This window comes from Temnothorax nylanderi, unplaced genomic scaffold (assembly GCF_030848795.1).
Source record: "Temnothorax nylanderi isolate EJ_2023f unplaced genomic scaffold, tnyl_v1.0 TNYL_tig0031_pilon, whole genome shotgun sequence".
NCBI lineage: Eukaryota > Metazoa > Arthropoda > Insecta > Hymenoptera > Formicidae > Temnothorax > Temnothorax nylanderi.
Genome location: NW_027249093.1, coordinates 426,131 through 446,852, shown reverse-complemented (window position 1 = coordinate 446,852; position 20,722 = coordinate 426,131). Strand labels below are relative to the sequence as shown.

The 20,722-nt window shown below is 37.0% G+C and overlaps 2 protein-coding genes across 2 annotated transcripts; one reads left to right on the top strand and one right to left on the bottom strand.

The window, feature by feature from the left end:
• Positions 1 to 258: 258 nt before the first annotated feature.
• LOC139770599 (uncharacterized) lies at positions 259 to 11,289 on the bottom strand. Its single transcript, XM_071702651.1, has 2 exons — positions 10,858 to 11,289; positions 259 to 3,891 (listed from the first exon to the last, which is right to left on the bottom strand). Exons 1-2 carry the CDS (start codon positions 10,939 to 10,941, stop codon positions 3,400 to 3,402), a joined length of 576 nt encoding a protein of 191 aa, XP_071558752.1. The 5' UTR covers positions 10,942 to 11,289; the 3' UTR covers positions 259 to 3,399.
• LOC139770591 (uncharacterized) lies at positions 676 to 20,629 on the top strand. Its single transcript, XM_071702638.1, has 5 exons — positions 676 to 1,423; positions 15,082 to 15,737; positions 16,774 to 17,202; positions 17,538 to 17,801; positions 18,245 to 20,629. Exons 2-5 carry the CDS (start codon positions 15,136 to 15,138, stop codon positions 18,396 to 18,398), a joined length of 1,449 nt encoding a protein of 482 aa, XP_071558739.1. The 5' UTR covers positions 676 to 1,423; positions 15,082 to 15,135; the 3' UTR covers positions 18,399 to 20,629.
• The last annotated feature ends 93 nt before the right edge of the window (positions 20,630 to 20,722 follow it).

The window sequence follows — 20,722 nt, the reverse complement described above, 5'->3', positions numbered from 1 at the left end:
GGATTGCAAATACATAGTTTTTTAGAAGGCAAGAAATTGAGATCAGAACAAAAATTTGTTTAATCGAAAAAGCATTCTGAAAATTGGACCGAACCGGAACTAGTTATAAAAGCACGAGCAATCGCGTAGAAGCTAGTTATTACGGAAATGCGCTTTTATATATTGAGAGCGTCTTTTCTGATAATTAATATCTGGTGTACAAAAGTTCATTATATGATAAAATATCGGGATGGTACGATAAATGAAGTAACGACGATGTTCAAGTAGCGTTTCAGCTAAGGTATATTTACAACAACGTACTCTTAAAAATACATTTTACAGTACTAAAATAAATTAATGGTACTATTTGATACACTTTTATAGCACTAAAATTCGCCACTGGCCGGTCCGTCTGACCTTAAAAGTATTCTGGCGTTTAATTTATTATTATTAGTCACGCGTCCGTTTGACGATGAGATTCGCAGATATATGAAACATTAAACATTCAAGAGACATATTGACACGTATTTGACACGAAATATTTTATCGGTTAATGGACACCATCGGTGTCAACATAATAAATTAATATACTTTGCAGTCTTATCTCGCATACGTAACACTCACGAAGACTCTATAATAGTAATGTCAAGAATTTTAGACATTGCCCTATTTACAATTGGCCCTCATCCCCTTCGAAATAGTTTCTTTTTTTTCATAACGCTTGCGATTCGGCCTCAATCTTCTATACCGTCTCGAAACGTCTTGATTTTTATTTTCATTTTTGGGAAATCATAACAGGGCTAAATTTGGCAAATATAGAATATGCGGGACGATCGGGAATCGGGATATGTTGTTGCCAACATTATTGCGTCAGGCAACGTATTAGAAACCTGGGGGGACGAACTTGGCAGTGACATTATGCATGTTGAAATCGTTAGTGAAGATCGCCTGGCAGACTCAGTATGATATTCTAACGATGTCACAAATGTCGTGGATAATATGGTCTTCACGAATAATTTGTGTAATTTTTCTAATATTCTCGGGGGATGTGCGTGAATGTCTTATGTGCGCCGTCTTCGATGACGTGTAATGCTCGACATTTAGCCTTTTCAAGCGTAACTTCCGCTATTTTGCAATGTAAACTGTTCAGAATTTAATTAATCATTCGTTAGCAAATCAAGAGTCTTAAAATGTTTCATTATACAGGCATTTCGTGACAAAACTCTAAACAGTCTGCATTATGAAACATAGCGTGGCATTTGCGCTTGAAAAAAGTTAAGCGTCGAACATTGAACGTTATTGAGCACAAATCTTCGATACCGAAATCGAAGCCAATCGTAGTGCTTGACGCGCTACAGAAAAAAGACTTCCAGGCGTTTGAAATATAGTTGAAATCGTTGTATTGAATCGCAAGGGGACCAATTAAAGGCCAATTATAAATAGGGTAAGTTGAAAATTTTTTCTAGACTAAATTTGGAAAGTTTTCGATACCACGATACATGAATCCAAGCTGAGATTACTATTAGGTAAGCACAAATATCGCAGAAAGGAGACGATGTGTACTTGATTCCGGGGGTGTCTGTTCGTAAAATAATTGTCGAAATATTTCGTACATACGTACCGGATGACGTTCACCTGCCTCTGATTTATAATTAGTCTTTAACTTAAAGTATTACGCTGCTACACTCTAGATCAGTCGCACGTGATGTTACATATAACTAAAACAGGAGAGTAAAAAAGAAATAGGTGGGACAGAAATCTGTCGACTTCTATTTTTGATAAAGTACTTCCAGCGTTCTCGTTTTGGAAGAAGATGAATAAAGGTGTCACGGTGACTTAACAACGTCGACATATTATCGATGATATTACTTGGCGAGATTAATCGAGGACAAACACACACATCTGCAAAACTTTCACCTCGAATATATTGAACTTTGTTAGCACGATCTCATTTATACTGATCTGTATTTTTTCTTTGCTTGTTGCACTCGTTAATCTCGCAATTAATCCCTTTGATCAAGGAAAGTTATACGCAAAATAATAATCCAGATCCATCTACGATGCTAAAACTAAAACGTGCATTTCGATAAATATGCACATTATATTCATCTCATGATAAATATAGTGATATAAAATGATTCTTTGGATATTAATGATATCCTCTTTTCATGCACGAATTTTTAAAGTTAGAAAGAGGTAATCAAATTTTTTATTTAATTGTATTTTATTTTTAATTTAAATCCATAGCGATTAAAGAAAAAAAAGGAATGAAAAGTATTAAAAACACTGATAAATATTGTTCATTCTTCTTCTGTCAGCAATATATTAGAATTTTAAAAAGTGCCAATGTCTAAAGAGAATAATCAAAGTACGCTTAGCAAAGTACACTGCAAGCTAACGTACATTCACAGAAATTTATATCCGTATAGACGGAATTACGTATAAATAATGCTAAAAACTGTTGATGACCGTATTTCGCAACGCAAACATCCATTATACTTTATAGATAAAGCCCGGGGATATTTATATCTGTGGATCGTTCGCATGATTAAAAAACGCTCATCAATCATGGATTGAAAGATTGAATTCGTAATCACGGAGACCAAAATATTTTTAGACGAAATAACGTTTGAAGACCACATCGACTTGACGTCCGCCAATATCACATTAATTTCGAGCGAAACTGAAAAGGCGTGCCGATTTTACGTGAATCCGAGTATGCTGATTAATTATACATACACGCGCACTTATAATTAATCAATGTGCTTGTCAGCAATAATAATCGGTATAGATGCAATAGTCGTGAATAATTTTCACGCGTAAATCTCCACAGAACCGTGTCCCACGAGAGGATGACTGCGTGTAAAAATGTCAATGTATTCCGCGAATCTATGGTGACACTACAGATAACAGCTACCGATACATCTACCTGTGTAATACGACTTGCAATACAGATCTAAATATTAAAAATGTAACAGTCTATTCGTATTCAGGAGAAGGATTTATTTATATGCTAATATACTTAGCAACGGGTCAGAGAATATTTTCCATCTCTTCGCACCGCGTCGCCCGGCGCGAATTGGGATTCTAACGGATAAACAAATGAAAATTCCCATTTTTGAACTCGTACCACAGTCGTACGCAGTTCCACAAAAAGCTTAATTCTCTTAAGCGCTAATTGACTAGCAATGAAAGATCGATCGATATCGAACGTACAATGTACATTGTTCCTCTAATCCTATTACGGGTCTGTCGAATTTTCCTTTCTTTACTTCTACATGATCCATTTATTTCTCTTTTTTTTTTTTAATTAAAAGTTTCAAGAATTTTGCAACAATCGAGATAACTTTATACCTTCTTTTTCGTCCGATTGCATTCCGACGACGGGAGAATCCGTCGGAGCGTCTTCGTTATTCGGGATTAATGTTCGGTCGGTGATTGAATCCTCTGTAGAACCTCCGATTCGGCGGCCGCCTTGTCCCTCAGGACGGCCTCCACGTCTTTCTCGAGCACCTCCTCCCTGTCGTAGATCTGGAACCGGTAGGCCGGCTCGTTGACCAGCACGCTTTCCTCGGCGGTGCTCCGCGCGTCCTCCGGCGCGAGGAAGAATCTCGCGCGGCCCTCGCATTTGCGCCGATAGTCCGGATTGTCCGGCGCCGGGCGGTGACAGGAGTCGCAGACGGTGTCGGCGTGCGTGGTGCACGGATGGGCCTCGTAAAGACCCGGGCCGCATCTGGCGCAGTTCCAGCAGGGCTGCGTGCTGTGATGCGGGCTGTACGTGCCGGCGGGGCAACGTTCGCACACGGTGTCGCGGCCGCGAGCGCAACGGCTAATCACGCCCCAGCCTGGACCGCATCTGCTGCAGTGCGAGCCGTCCCGGTGGTGCCTGATGTGAGGCCTGCTCTCGGCCGCCTGGAAACGCAGAGCGGCAGATGGTTAGTGCTCCCCGATCCCCGAGTCACCCGAGTGGAGGAATCCGTGAGACGTCGCGTCGCGGGATCTTTTCGGATCGGATCCTCGAAATGATTTGAAAAAAAACTGACTTATTGAAACTGGTCGATCCGAAACGACTAATTGACCCCCGAATGACATTTGATAATTAAAAGTCTATGCCTGAAATTGCATTTCTGCGTGCAGTTCCTTCGAACGGTGTAAAAGCTGCTTCTAAGAACAATTCGATTGCCTCGCGAGTACATCGGATTGCAAATTATCGGTCTTGCTAATAATCGGTATTACATTGAACATTGTTTTCCTACTCCTTTTAATACCGAACTGATGAAATGCAGGTTCAACCGTCGAACAACAGGTGCGCCGGAGAAGGTGGCCACCTGACTTCGAGGGAACACCTTGCGCCTTTCTTCCGCCTACTTCGGGCAGATCGAGAGACGCGATATATGAGCCTCCGTACTCTCTCACGCATAAAATGCTGCTTTTAATACGTTAGGATATCCGCTACACTTTCGCCGACTAATTTTCCCGAAATAAATGAAACCCGATCGACTGCCGATCCGTAAACTCTCTCAGCTTGAGACTTTCCAAATATTGAGTAATATTACTCAATTGATTATTAACATATATTACTGAAAAATATATTATTTATATCCCTGGTTGCCTCTTTTCACATATTAATATAATAATAGTTTATTTCGTGTGAGACAAAGGATCTCACATAAATCTAAATTTCGAATTCGTATAAAATCAACTGAATATCCAATCAACTGGATTCATATTACTTTTTTTCAAAGAATACTTAAACTCCTAATCGTCGTTAAATTTTCAACATAATTTATCTCACATGAAAGACTTTTGTCCATCGTATTTTTCGGGACGGACGTTATCGCTTGACCACAGAAGCGACAGGTAAAAACAAGTAAAACAAGAATGAGAGGCGATCCCTTTCTACGGCAGCTGTTGGCAGCTGTCTCGTGCGGCACGCGCCGACGGTCACCACGCATCACGCGAATCGTTAGCACCGGGCCTTAATTTGAAACCCTTCACCTTGCCTCTGTGCACACACCGCCGTCGCTTGTTCGCCACCGCACGTCATGTGCCTGCCATCGAGCTGCTCGCGACGTGGATTATCGAGAAAATAATACTTGTATTTCCTGAAAGCAAGCTTGTACCATCAACCTCGTACGGTGAACGAATACGAGATCTTGAATTTGAAAAAAAAAATTAGAAGTCATAAGATTTCTTCGGCTTGCAAAAATGCTTGTAATAAAATTTTTCATAATATTTTTTTATGCGAAATCATAAATCCGTAAAGTAAATTAGATTAAGCATATGCAGTACATCTAAAGGATAATTTCTAATTTTATTCTATATGCGCTTATACTTTGACTTACATCACTTTGCAGTTTTACGGTTTTATATTAAAAGAGAATTGTTCTTAGGATAAACAGACATTATTTTCTCAATAATTCACAATAGAGCGCTCATCATTTTATCTCGGAAGTAACATGAGTCATCGTCACATGAAAGGATGCTTGCTGTCAATTTACGATCGCGGTTACTAAGGTATGGAAAGGGTTACGACCCTTCGAAGTGAATAACTACCTTATTAAGTTAGTGCATTGGATAAACCGATAAACCATTAAACGTCAAATAAATTTCCCAACAAATTAATTTTCAGAAAAAGGCGAACAAATAAGTGAGAACAAATAGAATTTTGTTCTTCGGAGTTAATTTCAAAGTTTTATCGTATTAGAATTTTAATGGAAGATTGTATTCCCCGTGTCGAAGTGAGTTAAGAACCGAGGAGCTGCAGTGTTGAGGTTTAATTTCAGCAGAGAGCGCGAATACTTCGGTAACAGCGTCAACAAGCAAGAAACATCGATCTTCGGTGCTTCTTCGAAGAATCGCTCCGAGCGGGAGGGACGTTGCAATCGTTGCATTCCTCAATGAAAATATATACCCACGAGGGCTTCGCAACAGTCGAGAAGACAACGACGGTTTTACTCGGGTAAGATTTATTGATCGGGAAAAAAAGCTCGTTTGTAGAAACCGCGGAGCGTTCTTGTACATACACTCGGGAATCGGGACGAGTTCAACGAGTTCGTCGCTCGGAGCTTCGACGCAGCCGCTCGAACAATACGGAGAACTGGACCAGAGAGAAAGAGAGGACTTGCGCTGCGTTGGAAGCACCCTTTGGCAATATCCGATATTTCTTTTCGCTGGCTCTCCACCAACTACAAGCACCTTGCGAATTATGCGTCGTGGAAACACGAGCTTTACGACCCTGAGAAGAACCGCCGGTAAACAGTATTAGACGCAAAAGAAGCGCGTCGAGGAGCTCGGTATCCTCTCGTAAACGCGAAGATATATTTTTGCGATACAACTTTTAGAGGATATCGATACGCGACCGGGCAAAAGCCGGGCGGGGTCTGCTAACGATCCGTAACAACGATGACGGAAGTAACGTTGCGCTCATAGTGCAACGAGTATGAATAGAAACTTCCGGTATGACGAACGGAACGGAAGCGGTAATTGCCGGTCCCTTTTGTGTCCCACTTCTGCTTCTTTTTTTCTTTCCTTTTTTTTTTTCCCTCGTCGACACGTCGATACCGATAAATTTCAAACGAATAGACTGCGACGATAGATGCGACGCGACATAAAACTTTGATGACGTCCATTCGATCGTTCAGTTTTACTAAAAGCTACATTTTCCCGCGCTTTATTATTAGACACTTTTGCGAAATAAATGATAGCGTTTTCTTCAAGAATTTCGCTGGTCAAGCAGAGATTGAAAAATCAAATGGTCCAGAAAAAACTTTGAAAATGATTTTCGCTATTTATTTCGTGATGAGCAATAATTATAAATAAATATTACCATTGTATTATTAATTACTCCGTTTCGTCTTCAAGACCACAAAAATAATTAACGAATGAAAGAAGGAAAGAATTTTTAATGCGCGTGCACGAGCGCTGTGAGGAAGGGTGGCTGAAAAGACTCGCGCGCGTATGAATAGGGTGGCGTCGGGTGGCGAATTATTCCTGCCCGATTCACCTGAAGGAACGTGGCCCACTTCCATTTGTCACCGGAAGAGGCGGATACCTCGCGCACGAGAGAAAAAAAATTGCAGTAATTTTGAAGCTGAATGGAGACACGTTCCAAACATTATTACAGGTAAGGCGTTTCGTGCTCGTCGCCGATGCACGTATTCCAGTACGGATTGAAATCTTTTCGAGTTCTCAGCCTGCCAATACCGATTGTAAAATATTTACAATAAAAATTTTAAACTATTTAATTTAGAAATTACATCAACTGACCAAAACCCATGGTCGAAATTAATAATGTCTCGATGATTGATCCGAAAAAAGTTCTGTGTGAATCCGACAAACCAAGTTGGCTCATGAGTGCACAGTTTTTCAATGTTCATATCGAAAAAGACGTTATATATATTGCCAGTCAGGTCGATTTAAATTACTTTAATTGTTATTCTATGTACTGGCGAAAGAAATTTATCATTCTGAATATTTACTAAATTTGCCAAAGCTTTCCCATATTTGTACAAATTCGTAAATAATCGGGAAATATTAATTAATTGGAGGAGAAAAAATAAAATAAATTATTACATTTAATCACATTTAAATGTAATACATTTAATACGAGGAATTCGTGTACTCGAGAACCGATGGTACAAATGTTCCGGATCCTATTACCATTCATAGTCCTTTGATACATTTGATCCTTCGATACATTCTGATGTTATTTCCGTTTTCAACGTGCTCGAACAAACCGCAAAGTCCCGATATATTTAGAGGAGGGCACCGCCAAAATTGCAACAGGCAAGTATAACCTGCGGAGTCACGCCAGACTGGGTTCCCCTCTTTCCCCTTTCTATAGATATGCGTATATTATACGTGTGTGCGGGTGTGCGTGAGACTTCCGAGCGCGCCAGCCGGTTCTACTTCCCGGAGGAAGACACTGGGTTACCCCGAGGGTGAACCCACAGCCGCAGCTGCCTTCGAGAACCGCGATAATTATCTTCGGTCGCTACGCACCCCATTGTTCCATGAACACTCCGCCCTCCGCGTATCCCATAAATCGGAGGAGGGCACGCACCTGGACGGGGAGGGAGATAAAAGCATATATTCTTGCAACTATTTCGACGTCGCGAATAAGTTGCGTCAGACATTCTCGACGACATGCCATGCGTTCGAGACAAAAGCGGAGCAAACTCGACCGTTTTCGCGAAGAATTTTCAACGCCACGCCGAACACGGAATATCGCGTAAAACGTCAGAATTGATAAGAAATCGCAGCACCTGCGATTAATTTAACAATGTTCATCGTCAAGTACTCGTGATACAAAGTAGCGTACGTATCGCGTAATTGCGCTAACGAGGAGGTAGAAATTATCGAATGAAAAGTCGAGAGCGCAGGAAAACGAGAAAAAAACGGGCGATAATTGAATAGCGCCGGTTACGCTCGTTAAAATTTTATATCCGGCGAACGAGCGTCTTGCGTCTTTATTGAGAGAATGAGAGATATAAGAGGATATCGCGACAATTGCATCATTGCTAAGGGAACCGTGTTCCTCGAGTTCTCTTACGATGCTAATGAGGCCCGGTACCTTTCGAGGCTCCATCAGTCGCACGCATAAGATCTACCTCTTCAGCCGGTTCTACGTGTGCTCTGTAGCGAGTCTCAAGGCGCCGTTCGTCAAACAGATCCTTCCACGTCGATAACTCACAATGACACAATGAAAATACGTGAAGGAGTTCATGCCCTTCCTGGCGCAATGCTGCGCCAACAATTGAACATTTCGCGTCCCTTTCCCTCTCTTTCTCCCCTTTGCATCTCGTCGCGCGACTCGAGTACACCGTATTCTTCTCTAAAGCTACGTGGGTGCGTTACAAAGTACCGTTTCGCAAATAATTTCCTTCTGTCATCGCCCGTCAGGTCACCACGCCGCGCCGATACCGTAATTTACCGATATGCGCGAATCGCGCGAGATAATTGCACATGATTGCGTCAGCACAGAGTAATAATACCTTTTCCTCGCGTCTGCGACAATAGCTTTGTATGCAACTCTCTGACTCTCTCTTTTTCTCTCTCTCTCTGTCTCTCTTTTCCTCTGTCCATTTGACGCACATCGTTACGAACGTTCCCCATGCCTACGCGGAGGCGTAGGAACGCGAAGGAATCAGGGGCCGAGGAGAGCATCGCGAAAATCGCGCTTCGAGCGGAACCGCCGACTCCGGGTTCCCATGCCATGCTAATGAGCCTCATAAAGCACGGCGTACCCCAGTGAACCGAATAACCCGCTGACACACGCGTAACGTGTGAGTGTGGCGGTACGTACGCGTTCGAGCCTCCACACGCACACGATCGCAGATAACACCCGCGCAATCGTACATTTTGCGCTCAACTTTTCGCACACTCTACTAGCATGCACGCGAATCTGCGATCTAATGCGTCGCAAAATATATAACGAGACGTATTTAGCTACACGATGAAAATTTGATGAATTCTGACCGTCTTCTGTAACCGTTAATCGATCCAAGGTTTCTCGATATAGCCGAACTTTTCTCACTTTCTCTCCTTCAACGACATATTTATAGTTTGAAGAAAAAAATATCGATATGTAGTCATTCTAAAGTTACAATTAATTATAATTCTATTAGCATTCTAAAAATTCTGCAATCTAATGCGTCACAAAATGTATAATGAGGCATATTTGAGCTACACAATAAAAATTTCGCGACGATTCTGACTGTTTTCTGTAACCGTTAATCGATCCGAGGTTTCTCGAGATAGCTTCTCCCGCTTTCTTTTCCTCGGCGATATATTTATAGTTCAGAAAACAAAATATCGATATGTAGTTATTCTAAAGTTACGATTAATTATAATTACCTATATTAGTATTCTAAAAACAGCTACTATAATACACAATTTTTATTATTTATGTTAAATTCTATAACCAATAACAGAGAATTATAATTCTAAAGAAATATGAAAAATAATAGACTTTAATTTTTACACAAAGTGTCTAAAATAAGTTAACTAACATTCTTATTTCTTTCAATAAAATTTATGGGAGTTAACCATAAAAGAAGAAATATTATTATTTACGTGCGATTTCTGACTTCCACGAATCATATTTCGTTCAGATAAATATCGCGCAGATATCCGAGCAGTTTTGATATTTCCGGTTAAACTCTCGCGCAAGGGGCAAGCCCCTTCATTTTTCTTTACCATCCTTTTATCCGCGTCCCACTGTTGCGAGGTCGTGCTTTACGGATGTGAGAATTGATTTTATCCGTCAGTGATATTTTAGCCAGGCGAATCACGTAGTAATAATTATCGTGAAACCTATCGAAATTTCTCTGCTTTCGCAGGACGATTGCTACCTCGGCCGTTCTTCCTCATCCTGCATTCGCGACGTATCCCGCCGATAATTAGTCCGATGTCTCGTTTAACAGGGCTCTCGCAACACTCGAAATTACGCTACGCCCGAGATCGTCCGACGCGGAGATTTCACGGAATTTCAAAGCAAAGGTAGAAGGAAAAGAATACCGCCAATCGTTCCCTTTTTAACGGCGATGGTTCTCATTCAATTGTCTTCAAAGCGATTCAAATGTTATTAAAAAATGTTATCGTTCCTGCGGATTACGGCGATGCAATTGAATTTTCCATCGCGCGATTTGGTAAGTATTCTGTCTTACGTTTTGATAAGAAACACGGGACAAAATACTTATCGAACGGGTGCAATCTTCTTTCAAATAAGTAATTCAAGCAAATCGTAATGAGTTAAGATTTATTTCTATATTTAGATAAATCTATTTAGGCACTACTTTCTTGAGCTAATACATTTTTTAAGATTAAGTGGGTGAACATGTTCAATCGCCACGAAAAGAATTTGCGTATACATACCTTAATGAATACCGCCAGCGTGTACGCGAGGACAATTGTCAGCATCACGCATCGATTGCGGATTAGCTTTCTGCGATTATCCATTATATTGTCTTCCGAGTTCTGTTCTTCGTGCTTCGATCTTGCCACTTCAAACGGAATCACTTCTTTCTTTCCTCGAGAATTACGTTACATTCATAACTTCTTCTTCTGCATCGAGGTACTCAAAACGAGGACAATTATTCCGCGATCTCTGATGTTTGATTCAGAGATGGAAAGCGGAATAATTTGCGACGTTTGAATTGACAAACGCAGATGGAATCAATTTTAATCGGCACTCGGAGATGAAATATTTCCGCGCGATCGAGGAGTAAAACTCGTTCAGGTGACCGTCGCTGTGTTACCTCGGTGGAGGTTCAACGTGAATTGAAAGGAGCTGCATCGGTGCAGCTGTTACTGTTGAACACGCGCCCGGTCACGTGGCTCCTCTCCTGTCCCTTTCCGCCTTTAGGAAGTTCTTCTCCCGATCACGCGAATTTTCGTCGTAGACCATTACATGGACAGACTACTGGGTGCACAATTGTAGCACTAAAGCTCTGTTACATTTACGTGAGTTCTTTTACACAAGACGCTCTCTCTGAAAATTTCAGCTAGTGATCGAAGATCAAACAGTGTTCTCGTACGTGCGACCGAATTCCGCGACCGAATTGCATCTTCTTTGATCGGCTGATGTCTGATCTTTAGTTTAATTTTACTAAAACTAAATATTTTAAAAAATAATTCATGTAGTGTGTTATACATATATTTATTCACAAATAAATATATATGCAGCCAATTATGCCGGTAAGAATAACATTAATTTCCGGACTTGCAATAATTTTCATGAGGCTTAATCTAACATTTTTGCAAATGTAAGAAAGCATGTTCAGGAAAATCACGCGATAGGGCGTTTTAAAACAAAATTGACAGTTGTTATTAAATATTAATATTTAACATTACACATATAAATAAAATTTTGATTTAACAGTTAAACTATGCAGACAAATGAAAAAAAAGCTTATCTCTCGAAAATGATACATTCGATTCCGAGAATCAGCATTTACCTCGGTTGTAATTATCTTGCATTTATTTTACCAACAGCTGAACATTTGTGATACATTGCAGAGTTGGGCATTTACGTGTATAAAAAATATAATAAATTTACATCTACGTGTATACATATAATGTAAATTATGTTTAACGTGTCATCTAAGTAAATAATGAATAATTTATGGAGAGGATCATCGAAGATTTATATATTTCGTCAGAAATATCGGAAATTCATATATTTCGTGGTGCAATTTTATTTTTAACGCTATGGCACAATCTTTTAGGATATTATAAAAAATTAACAATGGTTTTAAAATTTTTGATTTTATATCTGTATAAAAAAAACTAAATATTATGCATATTGCGCATGTTGCAACTATGAGCTAAACAATATACTGCTTTTTAACGTTTAAAAACGCATAGGGATCAGCGTAAATAATAATATTTCTCTATATTAATATCATGCATCTCTTATATCGCTGTACAGTTAATAACTAAATTAAAATTGAAATGCGCATCTAATCTAATCTAGTTTAAAACTACTTTTTATTTTTGTTGAACTGTTTGCAAAAGTACAGTTTAAAGAAATCAATCAATTATTCAATTTATAATAATTTACATTGGTTACATCGTCTGGATGAAAAAGGTTCGTGTAAGCATAACATAAACAATCCATGTAGATGTAATCTTGAAATTTACGGCACAATGCACCCTCGTGCATTGCTACTACTATTGCACATTAAAACAAACGGACTGTAAATCAGGTATACGTTCCTCCGCAACTGGACAGCGAATATTCATGACATGCGATTGGGTCGAGAAAATTTTGATCCACGAATAACACGATTATAAACGTAATGTTGAAAAATACTTTTCCAAAGCAAACTGCACAATATGCAAAGGTATAGAAATGTAATAACGTCGATAATGCTCGACGTTGTATAAATAAACAGAATCGTACTGTGTTTCAACCTTAATTACGGCCTTGCTTCGCGCAAAACCGCACCGATGTCCGATAATATAGAATATTTTTCCCAATGTAGAAATATCGAAAAATAATATGTTCTCTCTTTCTTTGGGATTTCCGTTCGAAGCATTCCCTCCGCAACAAATATGATCGAGAAATAGAGAAATGTCTAATTTAGAACCTGATTTCATGTTCTGTTGAACGAACGTTTCCCATACATAAATAACAACTCCCCTGCGCCCATCATATTACATGGCTCCCATTATATCCTATTGTATCAACCACCTATTATACGAGCTATTTTCTCGTTGCTCGACAGCACCAACGAGCATCGACGTGAAAGATGAGAGCGTTGCATCGGGTCACGAGATTTTTTTAGCTGGAATATTAAATAAAATCAGAGATATAGAATTTCAAAGAGTTATGATTTTCCGAGAAAAACAGCTGTTTCGAGAAAAATACAAAAAAAAATTATATTATTTTAGAAAAGTGAAAATTAATGTTAATATGCCTTTATCAAATTCTGAAAGAGTATTAAAAAAATATTCGAATAGAGCCGTTTGTGAGACAAATTTGGGGAATGCAACGGGTAAGGATCTACACATCGTATCTCGAAATGTTACGGATATTTTCTCGGAATACAAGATGAGCACGTACTATTGAAACATTTCTTTTATGTAACGAGTGAGCGAGTAGCTCAAAAGCCGACACTGCCGGTTCCTGCATAATTGAACTTTTAAAAAAATTTGAGAGGGAGAGAATTCATATGCAGAACCTATAATACCTACAGTAAAACAAAAATAAATGTTTATATGACCAATAATAAGCCTAAGGCGATATGAAAAAATATTGCGCGTTTATTCATAAAGCCAAGATTAGAAATCTGGTTTGGTAACTGGTTTGGGGGGTAACTGATTTGGTAACTGATTTGTGGAAAGACTGATACTTCAAATACATCATAAGTCGGTGGCTAGTTGAACTAGTGGCATCCTCACTTCTGGAGAGAAGAAAGTAAGACGGGTTAATTCGCGGTAAATACTTACAATTAGTAAAAGAGGAGCATAAAAATTGATGAAAAGGGGTGACGTCAAAAGCTGGTGGTTCAGTTGCTTATAAAATATGGCGTCACTAACTATCCGCAACTGTCACAAGTTGGGCCTTTATGAAATTCAATTGTAGGGAGTGCTGCAAAATGACTAGTCTTCACATTTTTAGCCAAACGGTCCTAATGTCTCCTTCTCCCGCTGATTTTAAAGTTTGTTCAAAGACGAATTCAACTATATATAAAGTTATTTTATACAAATGCATTTTGAAAAAATGACTTCTTTATCACTGTTCTATTACTATACGTATACTTTTAATATATTTCTACTTTTATTGCTTTTTTGTTAATAAAAGTTTATTGTTAATATAAAGTTCTGATATTTTATATGTATCTCTGGAATGAAATTAATTCCAGTAAAGACACCGAATGACTTGCTGGTACACTGAGAAAAAAAAGTTATGTTAACTTGACGAAATGCGTTCAACTGATTACCATTTTTTAATTGAAATATTTAAGTATTTAAGTCAAATTACGTCATGTTGGTTTAATATGTCGTATTTAATTTAAATACTTCAATGTCATTTGAAACTAATGCGATATTTGCGGTGGAATTGTTATAATCGCTTCCTACTGCGTCAATGCATTTATTAATTTAAATATTTAAATTATAATATTATTACTACATTATAATACTATTACTAAATTATATCATCACACACTACATTATTCTAATTAACTTATTTATCATTTCGAATAAACTTTAATATCTAACTAATATTTGATTTATCTAGTTGACTTTTTTCACTATTTTAATAATTATTATTATGTAAAAATAATCCAATGAGAGCACGTACAAGAAATATATATTTTTTACTTTTATGTATATTATAACATAGCTTAAAGCTCATCAAAATTGATAAGAAAGAACACTTGAGTCCGTTTACTTATCAGAAAATACGATTTACATTCACATAATATTTCTTTCTTATTTAAAAAATATATTTAAGCCTTATTTTGTATGTTCAGAATTATATGTACCCACACAGATGATTCGTAAACGTAAATCAATACTTTATATAGTAGTAACAAACACATTGAATTACTTTCTTGCTATTTTGTATATTAATGTTATTTTATATTCCAGGATAACTTGTCCGAAGCAATTATCGCCGATAAAATTACTAAAGGGAGATAGAAAATGGAAGTGACAAATGACTGTATTCGGCGGATAGAGCAGACAGAAATTACGAATAACAGCAAGTTGGTTCAGATACAACATCACAATACGCAGGATATGATGGAAGAAATTATATCAAATCGAAAAAATCAAAGCAACAATAGCATCGATACATACACAGAAGATGCAATCAAAAACGAATATTATGAACTCGCAGAGGCAAGAAACGCCGTTGAATACATCGAACATTTTGTGAAACAGATGAAGCACATTATCGATCAGAATCCCGCGAAACCGAAGGATTATGATAAATGGACGGACAAAGAACAATATGAACACATAATAAGTAACATAAAAATATATGTGCCAAGTATACCAGACTCCTTATTATTTTTCATACCGGCCGCACAGTATCGGGGAGATTGCGATCGAAATTCGACGGACAAACCACTCTGGTTGGACATGGAAAAGTTCCAGAGAGGTCAAAAGTTCGCGCGAGATCACATTACCTCGATCCTTTTAGCTAACTTGTTATCGCTTTTCGAGCTATTCGCTTTCACGGATGGTTTAAAACCGATGATCTTCAGCCGGCAATCTCACACGCCGTATTTAGCATTCAAAAGGTACGCAATGATTTCGGCAAAATCTCTTAAGCCGCTATTTATATAAAAGCATTTTTGCTAAGGAACTCAGAAGAAATTCGTATTGAGACAGTTTGATAGATAAATCTTGAGAGTCAATTTAATGTTCATAACTTTACACATTTGCAATTGCGATTTAAGCGAGAAACTTAGCCTAAATCCTCTTTTTCGCAATTCAGTAGTTGTCTTAAGTCAAATCAAGTCTTGAAAAAAAAAAAATAATAATAATAATACGTATATGAATTAATAGACCTTGATATTTATCAATCGGATCTTGAATCGGAAAAAATTAAACAGAAAGGAATTGTATCTTTGCAAATACTTTGCTTGATTCTGAATCAAATATCGTTTTATAGCAGTATAAGATAAATAACAGAAATATAAATAGTAGAAAATAAAATAAATAATAGAAAATCTAGTATATGACAGTGCTCTGCGCGAACGTTGTATTAATAGAAGTAATTAAAAATTGTTGCTTCAAAATTCAAATAATTCGATGAGATGTAAAGCTCACAAAGGAATAAATAATTTTCGGTGTGAAGCAGATTCTCTCATGTAATCAGTTTTTCTTCGTCGTATTTAAAATATCTTAAGAAAAATGTCGTAACTGAGCTCTCACATAAATTTAATATTGACACATAATTTACATTTCTCATATCAATAATACATTCTGCGCGAAAGAAACAGCATATAAATATAAATTGATTAGTGAAGACAATTTATTTGACATGTATGCCATTAAAATTTATAAATTATATTAATTGTCTTGCAAAACATAACTTATAATTCTAGATCACATGATTACAATTCCAGAATTTAAAATTCATTACGAGTTTATAGTAATTAATATATTAATTAATTCTACTAGAATTAAGCGCAATAAACATTTTTTCATACTCATATAGCGGCATTTTTCGATAATTGAGCAACAGTTGAAAATCAGATTCGATCAGATGCTACATCCAGCATCACAATGAGTTATAAGTTAAATATTTCTCAATAAATTTCCGATTATTAGATACTTGTCCACAGCTTGCCGTATAAAAAATTGGATGATGGATAATCCTTGGACCGTGGGCACGCAAGCTTACAAGGACGTGCAAACTGTGCGTAGAATGCACCGTGCGATACGATTGAAACTTTGCGAGCGCGACAACGAGGAGATCGACACGGCTACTAAAATTCCGAATCCATGGTGTCCGGGCAGAGAAGCGATTTTAGAAGACTTTTCTTCCTGTCCATACCCGACCGTCGAAAACGGTTGCTTACATCTACTGATCACACCGAAAGGATTGAATCAAGCTGATATGGGAGCCACGCAATTCGCTTTCGTCGGGATGATTCTGCTGCATCCCAACGAGCTCGGTATTGACGCTAGCGATGAAGATTTGGAAGCTTTTTGCCACACATGGAGAGGCATAGGATACCTTCTTGGTATGGAGGATGAGTAAGTACCGTAAATATAAATTCCCTCATTATCGCGCGACGAAAATAGTGGTAATTAAATCTGCGACGTCTAATAATAATTAAGGCTGTTTACGGTAGTAAATTTGATCGATAACGATAACGGTTTTTATTCTTCTTCTTTTAATTTCCTCTTGATAAATTTATGATATATTTAAACGTTAATCTGATTTTATCCAATGCATAATTTCACTTCCGTCTTAGTTTTCATTCATACGTTCTGTTCGTATGGCAAACTTTTTCATCACTCGAGTGTTTTCCTTACTTGTTATCGTCACATTGGAATTCTTATATTTAACGACAAAATAAATGTTTTAGATATAATTTCTGCCGCGGCAATCTGCAGGAAATAAAGCAAAGATCGCGCGACTTCATCGATGTTTGGGTGAGACCCTACTTGCGGCAAGTAACGCCCGAATGGGAACATATGTTGAGATGCGTTGCGGAAGGTGAACGTTATTATATAAGTCGTTTCACATTCAAGACGTTACTATTGTTCGTCACCAATTTATTGAACATTGATATGCCGCGCGTACGACATACGCTCACTTATTTCGAACGATTTTATTTTACGCTTCAACGGTGAGTATCGCAAGCCAGATAAACACAGACGAATGCACAAGTATCCTCTGTAATCTACTGGAAGTTGAGAAACTGATTATATTATTGTAAAAACAAACTTTACGGTTCAAGAACTGTTTCCTGTAAGTGTAAATAATTAAAGATAAAATATTTCCGAAATTTTATTCAATCGACTGATCTAACATGCATCAAAGAAATTTATTACTTAAAGGAATTCATGGAAATCTATAATGGAGAAAAGTTTTTTAATTATAATCGCACAGGTTCAAATATTTGAAAAATTATGCAATAGGCGATCGCGCAATGCATTATATCAAGTCCAATTTAAAGGATATAGAACGCAAAGAATTAAAGTGTGAATAAGAAATTTTATTGTATTTTTATTGCTCATCTTATTTACACCCAGTTTTAATAATTATAATAATTTCTTTCTATAATTTCAGCTTCATGTTTCGCTATGCCATGAAGTTACGATTCGTACGAGTGTATATAAACAAGAAAGTTTGTAAGACACTCGATAAAGCAGTCGAATATGGACAGGAAAAACACAAGTTACTCAAGAGCAGATCTGAAAAGGCTTTAGACAAGGACCAATAGCATTTATATAATGGAGCACGAAGCTTTGCGATGCATCACTTGGGCATTAGTCAATATTAATAAACATTAATGAGGATTAATAGGCATTAACGGGCAATAGTAGATATTAAGTGTACATATTATAGTATAATATTAAAGGTCTGTTATTAGATCGTATTACGAAAGATTAAAAAAGATTTCCGGTACGCTAGAATACGAAATAGCGTCATATAATATAAACTTTCATATATATGTGTACATACATATACATATATTTTTTCAATCAATTTGCAGGGGTAAAATGCAGGGGTAAAAACCACAATGGTGTAAGTCAAATTTTTAAAAATATTTTTTCGTGTGCATAGATACAATTTATATATTGTATAGATTGCATCTATGCACGCGAGAAAAAATTTAAAAAATTTGACTTACACCACTATATGACTTTTACCCCTCCAAATATAAATGATCGGGTTGATAGAGGGAAAAAGATGCAAAATAAATTAATTTCGCTATTCTTTCTTGAAATATTTTATAACAATCATGATATTTAAATATCGCGGTGTTTGGAATACAATTTATTTAATAATAGAACGTTCTTTTACTGATATCTTTCTGGAGCAGCGGCCGTAAATAAAAAAAAAGTAGATTCAAAGTAGATTCAGACTTACTTCAATATTTTAAAGACTTACTTACGTTTTAAAGATATTTGTGAACTTTTGGTCCGATTAAATATCTTAATAAAAGCAATCGATTTATACGCAATATACGCATTTTCTTTACAGATAAGATTTTTTTACGCAAGTTGGGTCATTTACGTGATCTCCAATTTATCTTCAACTTTGCTTCAGAGATATTAGTTCGCAAATTTCTTCGTATTAAATCAATTGCATTCTAAATAGCGATATTTAATTATTATGCATAGTTATTATATGAAATCTGTAAAGAAATAATAAAATATCGTACACGTTCAGCGTGCGCCGCATTGAGTCATATGTTAGAGCACTTATCTATTAACATCAAATTGCTCTCATTTAAAACTATTCTCTCTCTCTCTCTCTCTCCCCCTCTCTCTCTCATCTCCTTATTTTCGTTAGCTTGTTCTGAAAGATGCAATAATAAGTCATCAAACTTATTATTCGTCTAGATATATATATATATATATATATATAAATAACAACGCATAAATTTGTTATATGTATAATAATACCACTGATAATGAGATAAGTATAGAATTACTAATGAAGTCAATAGTAATAAAAAGAAGCGGGATTTTCCGACCGATTCAAATAATTAATCAAACTCGAATCTTAAACTGTTGTAAAAGATTATAGTTCTTTCAAACTGTTTAAGTTTAAGATGTACGTGTACGTAAAGATACCTATTTAAATTCAAAGATACTTTTGAAAGAACCTTACTCTTTTATGATAACGGTTTGAGATTCGAGTTTGAATTGTTCGGAAAATTCTGCGCATTTTTCTCTTCATTGCTAATGACTTCATTATAAATTCTATAGATTATAGATATTTCAGGTTGTTTGGCGTTCCGCCTTGTAAAATAGTTGTAAATAGGTCCATACTTAGTTGTCTTTAAGTCATAATTAGTTACCCTGTATCGTTTATAATTCTCGCGCGAAACGTCGGCGGATCGCGAGCAGTTAAATTATGCGACTCACCTGTCGGTGCTGCCATCGCCCATCCGCCGACGTTTCGCGCGAGAATGGACAGGTGTTATACAACAAATTCATTAATATTGATATATTTAGATCAATAAGCGCATTTGGTATTGCGCGCGTTTGATAAAGTCCTGTCTCACATACACAAAATGACATAGCTACATATGCAGAACATAACACTGTCCAGATCAATTAGCATCCAGCCATTGATTTATACATAACATGCTTTATATTAAATGCTCAATTATCTAGACAGCGTTATGTTCTGCATATGCAGCTATGTCATTTTGTGTGTGACAGGTCTTAGATAAGGTAATAAAATAAAAACACGCGATATGTAATATAAGAGAAGGTAGCAAAAACAGATTCGCGATAAACGACTCGTCAAAACAATCATAATCTTTTATGTCGTATTTTTGTATCTTTATTGCAAATGGCAAAAAAAGGTGATCTTATTCGCTTTAGTTATTATATATCCCGGCTAATATTTCAGCCGTGTTCTCAGTTGACTGTGAAACAAAATTTATGTTTACAAATATGTAATGCATTGTACGTTATTAAAAGAAATAAAAAAAGATTTTCTCGTGGTATGAAGAAGATGAGAAGATAAATGGAGATAGAGTGGGGTATCCATATAGCATTGTTATGCAATTACAGTGGATGCACATTT